Source organism: Saimiri boliviensis, chromosome 5 (genome assembly GCF_048565385.1).
Source record: "Saimiri boliviensis isolate mSaiBol1 chromosome 5, mSaiBol1.pri, whole genome shotgun sequence".
Lineage (NCBI taxonomy): Eukaryota > Metazoa > Chordata > Mammalia > Primates > Cebidae > Saimiri > Saimiri boliviensis.
This window is the reverse complement of record NC_133453.1, coordinates 102,776,525-102,784,735: the sequence shown is the minus strand read 5'-3', so window position 1 is coordinate 102,784,735 and position 8,211 is coordinate 102,776,525. Positions and strand designations below refer to the sequence as shown.

The window sequence follows — 8,211 nt, the reverse complement described above, 5'->3', positions numbered from 1 at the left end:
CCTTTAGCTAATAGTTATTACAGACCATGTTATTTCATGAAAGTATTAAATATGGATCAGTTTTCACTTAATGGCAGCCAACCACAAAGTGCCACGTCTTGATTATAGGACATTCTCCCAGAAAATCAGAAATCATTTTTCTAGTCTCTTTTGTATTACCATGGAAAGTAGCTGGAGAATAAATAATCTATTATCTGCTTTTGTGTTACTTTAAAAAGTAGCTGTGGCAATAGCATAACGCATTTTGAAGTGCCCAGGAATTGCCAGTGTCTAAGAAATTGCTGAAGGCCTGCATTCTACCAATTCCTCCGCTTAGGCACATGAATTACAGGTTATTACAGAAGTTGACTTGAGGTTTTTATCCTGTTTTTCTACAAGGTTGGGCTAAGTTCAGTAGAAATCAAAGACTTGGAGTTAATCCCTACCAAGCCCATTTAGTTCCATGCGTGGACGAATTCCTCCACACTAGAGTCTCAACGAGGCCGAGAATAGCTTCTGCCAGTCAGAGTGACACTTCTCGTCCTCCCTCTCCCATTTACAGAATGTGTAGTGGCCCTCACTACTGCCCCCTTTAGCCGTGTCTCAGAATCCACAGTTACATTTTCCACACTATGGAGGCGAATAAGCCTAGGAGGACTACAATTCCCGTCATGCCTCACTGCAGGCGCCGCCGACGTGTCGTAGAAGTTAGTCATCCTTCCCATCGCCTCCCTCCACTTCCTGGACTGCGCGGCTGGAGGCCTCGCGGGCGCGCGCACGCACCACCGACTCGCCAACGAGGGAAGGCATTGGGGCACCGACAGCGACGGGTTGCGTCTTGTGACGTGGGTTGTTCTCGCACGCGCTACCGCGCGTCTCCGGGTGCCGCTGACGGGCGTGCGCCCTTGTGCGGAGCTGGAGGTGGGGGCCGAACCAACAGAGGCTGCCGGGGCCGCGGAACCCGACGAAGACGGAGGGCGGAGCCGGCTCCAGGATCGCAGCGACTACACACCGAGCTAGCGCCTGGGCCCAAAGGGAGCGATGCTGTGGTTCCAGGGCGCCATTCCGGCCGCCATCGCGACGGCTAAAAGCAGCGGCGCGGTCTTCGTGGTGTTCGTGGCAGGTGAAGAAGGCAGGGGCTAGAGAGGCGGCCGGGACACCCCTCCGGCCTACCTTCATCCTCTAGTATAGCTCAGCCGCCGGCCCGCCTTCCCCGAGACGCGGGCGGCTCTCGGCTCCCACGACTGCCTCTACTACCCCGCTCCCCAGGGACGGCTGCAACTCCGCCGCCAGATCTCCCACAGGGGCCATGCAGACCCTCCGCGCCCTGTTCCTTCAGGCCCCGGGCGCCCCCAGCCTTTCCTCCTAGCCAGAGAGGCCGGGGCTGCCGGGGCTGCCGGGGCTGCCTGTGACTGTTAAGCGCCTTCCCCAGTCCGTTTGTGATACAGCGGGCCTGGCCCCTCCGCTGCCTCTCCCGGCACCCGGGCCTGAGGCATGGTCTGGCCTGGTCCCCAAAGCGCCCCGAGCCCCGCCGAAATCTCCCGGCTCGGGGCGAGGGACGCGGCCAGCAGGCCCCAGCCGCCCAGCGCCGCTCGTCGCCCCTGGCCTCTCCCCCACGCAGCCAGACCCCCGCGACCTCTCCCTGACGCCCCTCTCCGTACCCGAGGACCCTCTTTGGGATGCTTGAGTGTCCCTTTCGTTACTACTGTTTAGGTGGAGGTAGGAACGGGCCGTTAGGCAAGCAGTTGGGTTGTAATTAGTTGTGGACTGTCGGGAAGAAAGCTGTGTCATCGATAAGCAACAAAGAAAAACCACCTGATGTTCACGGTTACTGGTGTTAGTACGTTCCTGACACGTAAACTTTTTTGCTTTATGGAGGTTTGATTTTTTTTAATGGCAGTATTGGTAGGAGATCTAGTGTGAAATAATGTTACAAGTTTTTTTCTATTTTTAAAAATCCGTTAGTTTCAAAGAAATAGACGTTCAGTCCTTGGTTTCTTCCTTTTGTTGTTTTCCTATGCTAAAATCTACACGATTTGAAGAACGTCTATTAACTCATTTGTTTTCTGTTGCTCTGGGCTATTTTGATCCATATTCTCCTGTTTTTGTTACTGAAATCTTGTAGATTTTCAGTAAACTCCCTGACTCTACGCTTCTGCTCCTTATTACATGGACCAAATCAGTGTTTGTGGCTATTGTTAATTTCAGGTGTATTTCTTCAACTATTTGTGTTTAATAACGGTTTATTTATAATTCACTCACGTCTTTTATTAGCTCTATAACTTTATGCACTGCAATGAAGGACGAATTATTGAAATGTGAATATCATTTAGCATTAAATTTGGAATTTATAATTATGCTAAATTTTTAGCTCAGTGCTGTTTATTAGAAGAGCTTGAATAGATTCTGTTACGCTGTCTGGGGTTATATTATGCTTTACATAAATTAATTCTGTAATCCTGTAAGAAAAAAATGGATTGAAAATGAAAAGTAAATGACACTATGCTTATTTCATACGGTAGCAGGTTTTTGACATTTTAAATTGTTTTTCTCCTGAAATCTTAGTTGATCTTTGCAGTAAATAGAACAGGTTTAATTATCCCCATTTTATAAATTAGGAACTTAGGTCAACGGTCATAAAGTGACTTGCTAGGGTCACAAAAAGGTTTTACATGTTGTTTTAACAGTCAGATTTTTTAGTAGCTTCAAAAAACTGTCTTGCTTTTTGTTTCTTAAGGAAAAAAACTGAACAGTTGTAAATTGGTGATTTAAATTGGTATAGAAATCAGAAATCTAGGATTATGGTAGTCATGTTTTTGAACAAATGTCCAAACATTCCTAGAAGGCACTCTTGAGGTAATCAGTTAATTTGAAAAAAGAAATGAGAGATTTTATTAACAAATAGTAATATTTGGAAACTAGTACAAATTGTTGGAATAGTTAAGTAAAGTTACAGGTCTTGCTTTTGGGGGCTTTGTGTGTATATATACTTTCTTCAGTTTTTACTGGTGAGTATGTATTACATGTATTTAGGATATAATGATTCTTGAATAGTTACAGGAAGACTGTTAGAAATCTCATAAAGGAGTCTGTCTGTCCCTTGACCTGTTCCAGAATACAGTTAGCTTTTTTAGAGTTTTAGCCAGTTAATCCCCAGGACTAAGTAGGATTAGTGTCACTCTAGGCATATGTAGATACTGGACTCATGAAACTGAAACACTTAGTTACTTAGAACTTTCTTTATAACTTTGAAGACAGAACTCGTGATTTTCTTAGGTCTGAGACCTCAGTAATACCAACTGAATGGAAAATTTGAAAAATATCTTTATAGCTGGAAGAAGTGATCTCAAGACTACACTTCAGTTCATAAAACTATTCAAGTGAGATTCGTTTTAGGCAAGTTGTCTTTAGTGACATTTTCATGGATGAATTAAAGAAGAATGTAGAGTTGATGTTTGGAGACTGGGGATATTACTACTACTTTAGCCAACAATATGATTTTCAAAGTATTGTGGCTGTGTAAGTTGAAAGAAATGAAACAAAACGATTTTCATTTAATATTTGGGAAGGTAGAATAATCTGTCAATGAGGCTGAAGTAAAAGTATTTGTTCACTGGTTAGTGTTGCTGGGTAGGTAGGCTAAATTTTGTTAATGACAGACGCCATTTACGGGCTTTTTTGGTGAACGTAGACCACAGAGCCTTTAGGTTTTGAGCAGTTTTTTTAAAAAAACATCAGAAAGACTGGCTGTATGAGGGTCTGCAGCTCTTTGCTTCTGAGTTTGTGTTGCTCTCTTTAAGTGCCTTCACTTAGGATACTGCTGATACAAAGGATACAATGTTTTCTCCTAAAATCTTAGGCCCACCTATCTCCATAGTTGATAATTTGATTTAAAATAAGAAAGGAAAGATGTGAGAGTTAGCAATTAATAACCCCACTCAGTAGTATTAAGAAAGTTGTCATTGAGCAGTGAGTATTCAGCTTCCACCACTGCTGGTCAAGCAGCTGCTGCCACCACTAGGCTGAATCTGGGACAGACACTGCTAGTGGGGTTGAGACATTTGGGACCCTAATCATATGGTACAGTATAGGAGAGGGAGTGACATATCAGCCTCACAAGAAGCAGTATTTATACTTTCAGCTACCTACGTGATATCCCTGTTTAGATCTCCCAGGATTTTCAAGCCTGAAAGTGTATGTACTGCCCAAACCTGGGTTTCTCTCCCCAGTGTTCTGCATCTAAGTAGCTCTACTATACATCTGTTTGGATAAACCATAACTGTGTGAGTCATCTTTGACTCTTTTTTTTTTTTTCTCCCCCATCATTGACTCTTAACTCATCAGTCTCATCTTGAGCTACGGATTGTTCACGACATTCTCAATCCCTTAGGCCTTTCCCTACACACGTGTTCTTTCTGCGTGGTGAGCTCTTCTGGCTCTTGACATGGCTGAGCTCTTTTATCCTTTAGATTTTAGCTTAGCTGTCACCTCAGAGAGAGCTTCTCTAACCGTTATAAAGAGGTCTCTTATTATTTTCTCTCATAGTTTTCTTTTTCATAGCATTTATTACTGTAATTATTTATAGTGTCTGTTTAAAAATTTTGTATACCATTAGATTTTAAGCTGTTTGAAGGCAGACAATTTGGTTTATATTTAGTATACAGTTCAATGTCTAGCACAAAATAAATGTGCAGTAAAATAGTGAACATATAAAAGAATGAATGGAGAGGATTTCTCACTCTTCACAGACTTCTCTGAGAATTGTTTGTAGTTAGAATGTTCCCCGTATGGTTACTTTTCTTTGATAGGTGAGTCATTTATTTGGAATATTATATCTGTCTTCATCTGATGGTTTCTGAAGTTGCATTTAGAATGATCTCACTTGCAAATGGTAACTTCTCATTATTTTGCATCTGTAACACCTGGGAGTCTGCTAATGGAGTCTTCTTAATGGAGCATTTGGTCTGTGGATGCATTCTAGTCCTGTTTACCTTCCCATGGCCAAATTTCTTAAACTCCTATTTCTGGGATTCCTGGATCTCATCTCACAATATATATTCAAATATACAGCATTCGAGTCAATTATTATAGGCATGCCAACACTTAGTATATTAGGCATTTAGCTATTCTGCAAAGTACTTACTGAGTGACTACAATGTTCTTTTGTAGGGCTTTTAGTCTTGTTGGTAAATAAAATGGAAACACCCCTTGTCTTCATGGAACTTTCATTCTAGTTAGGGAAGACAGATGCTAGTAAACATAATTAACAATGCATAGTATATTGGAAGGTGATAATACAGAAAAGCAGAACAGGAGATAAGGGAGCTTTGGGAATATCTCAAGAGTGTAATTTTAAAGTGCATGATTAGGGAAGTCATAATTTTAAAGTGGGTGATAAAATATCAGCTTTATTGAGCTGATATTTGAGCAAAGTTTTAAGGGAGTTATCTGGGGGAAGAACATTCCAAGCAGAGGAAACAACTAGTACAAAGACCTTATAGCTGGAGTGTCTTTCATATTTGAGGAATAGAAGGAAAAGAAATAGCAAGAAAAGAAAAAGGAATGAGGTAGTTGGAGGCCTGATGTATGGGGCCTTGTGGGCCCTTGTAAGGACATTGGCTTTTACTTTGAGGAAAATGGGAAGTCATTTTGTGACCTGAGCAGAGGATTGATGTGATCTTTCTTTTTAGAGAAAGTTGCTGTGTTAAGAATAGACTTAGCAGGAAGACCAATTAGGAGGCTGTTATTAGGCACCTAGGTGAAATTCGATAGCTTGAATCAGGGTAGTAGTAGTGGAAGTGGTAAGAAATAGTTGTATTCTTGATATATTTTGGAGATAGAGTCAATTAAAATCACGGAAAACTAATTAGGAGGCTGTTATTAGGCATCTAGGTGAAATGCGATAGCTTGAATCAGGGTAGTAGTGGAAGTGGTAAGAAATAGTTATATTCTTGATATATTTTGGAGGTGGAGTCAATTAAAATCAAGGAAAACTAAAATTTTTGGCTTGAGAACTGAAAGAATGGAGTTACCGTAAAGGAATAATTGTCATGAGGAAGGCTAAGGGTGGATTAAATTGGAGCAGGGTATACCTGGGAAGAAAGCAGCTTACAAGAGTCAGTTAATAATGATCTCACTTTTGTAAAACAAAAATTGTGGCCTGAACACATTTTTAAAAAATCTGTAAATTGAGGTTGCTCACCTTTGAGAAACCACTTAGTTCTGCTTATCTCAGAAATACTTTTCATTTACTTAGGTAGGTTTATCTCTGCCCACTAATAAGTGGTTATGCCAAAGTCTAAATATTATGGGTCTAATCTTGAAACTATCTCTTGATAGGTATAACTTTTAAATTTATTTTTCTTTTAAAAATTTTTTAAGATGGAGTCTCACTCTGTTGCCCAGGCTGGAGTGCAGTGGTGTGATCTCGGCTCACTGCAACCTCCGCCACCCCCTCAGATCAAGCGATTCTCTTGCCTCAAACTCCTGAGTAGCTGGAACTACAGGAATGCGCCACTACGCTTGGCTAATTTTTGTATTTTTAGTAGAGACGGGGTTTCACCATGTTGGCCAGGCTGGTCTCAACCTAATTTATTTTTCATTTTAAATTTGTTAATATTATTTAGAGACAGAGTCTTGCTTTGTTATCAGAACTGGAGTACAGTGCCATAATCGCAGCTCATTGTAGCACTGAACTCCTGGGCTCAAGTGATCCTCCTCCTGCAGCCTCCTGAGTAGCTGGGGTTATAGGCACATGCCACTACACCTGGCTAATTTTTTTTTTTTTTTTTTTTTTTTTAAGTTTTTTGGAGAGACGGTCTCGCTTTGTTCAAGATCTCGCTGATCTTGAACTCCTGGCTTCAGGCCATCCAAAGTGTTGGGATTATAGGCATGAGCCACTGCACTCAGCCAGCCGATAGGTATAAATTTTAAAACATTTTGAAGTTGCAGTATGACATACAATATATTAAATGAACATAGGTGAACAGCTTGACGAATTCTTCCATATGAATATATCTGTGTTTCTGTAATCCAGATCAAGATAGAAACATTTTCGGCACTCCAGAAGGCTCCTTCATGCCCTTTCTCAGTTGGTAGTACCTTTCCCCTCTCTCAAGGTAGCCACTATACTGAATTCTATCACCGTAGATTAGTTTTAGGTTAGCATACCTTTTATAATTAGCATACCTGTAATAAAAAGCAAGTCCAAAATTGCAAATAAAATTATATCTGCCTCTTTCTACCTTGGAGGAATTTTGGAGAATAAATGCTGTGGAGTGGAGATGTTGAACTCAACAGAAAGGTGCCACATAAAGGACAGATACCAAACTTTTTTTTCTGTCTTGCTGGATAGAGTCTTACTCTGTCGCCCAGGTTGGAGTGCAGTGGCGAGATCTAGGCTCACTGCAACCTCCACCTCGCGAGTTCAAGTGATTCTCCTGCCTCAGCTTCCCATGTAGCTGGGATTACAGGCATGCACCACCACACCCAGCTAAGTAGAGATGGGGTTTCACCATATTGGCCAGGCTGGTCTTGAACTCCTGACCTCAGGTGATGTACCTGCATCAGCCTCCCAAAGTGCTGGGATTGCAGGCATGAGCCACTGCGCCCAGCCCGAAACTTTTATTTTTCTAAAATCACATGTGCAAAAGCCCAAGTAGGCACTGCATGTTTCTACCAATGACTACTTATTATTGTACTTTTTGCATCATAATTTAGATGGCTTCTTTTAGGAAATACTTTGTATCATCCAAATAGACCAATGTAGTTTGTTTTCATTGCTCTTCATTGTGTGAACTGTATATGCAGTCACACTTTTCATTTAGTGGAAAATTCCATTTTCAAATCTGACAGAAAGTAGTATTGGTGGGATTATGTTTTATTTGAAGTTTCTGTTTTCCAGGGAAGAGGAATTTGCAATCAGCAGATCCTGGCCTGGTATAAGAATTTTTGAAATGGGCCGGGCGCGGTGGCTCAAGCCTGTAATCCCAGAACTTTGGGAGGCCGAGGCAGGTGGATCACAAGGTCGAGAGATCGAGACCAACCTGGTCAACATGGTGAAACCCCGTCTCTACTAAAAATACGAAAAAATAGCCGGGCATGGTGGCATGTGCCTATAATCCCAGCTACTCAGGAGGCTGAGGCAGGTGAATTGCCTGAACCCAGGAGGCGGAGGTTGCAGTGAGCCGAGATCGCGCCATTGCACTCCAGCCTGGGTAACAAGAGCGAAAC

The 8,211-nt window shown here is 42.1% G+C and overlaps 1 protein-coding gene across 1 annotated transcript in view; it reads left to right on the top strand.

Moving 5' to 3' along the window:
- Positions 1-814: 814 nt before the first annotated feature.
- UBXN4 (UBX domain protein 4) overlaps positions 815-8,211 on the top strand; it is a 48,768-nt gene continuing 41,371 nt past the window's right edge. The window contains exon 1 of the mRNA XM_003922009.4: positions 815-1,102. Coding sequence (XP_003922058.2) covers positions 1,021-1,102 — 82 coding nt within the window. The 5' untranslated portion in view covers positions 815-1,020. The remainder of the gene's footprint in view (positions 1,103-8,211) is intronic.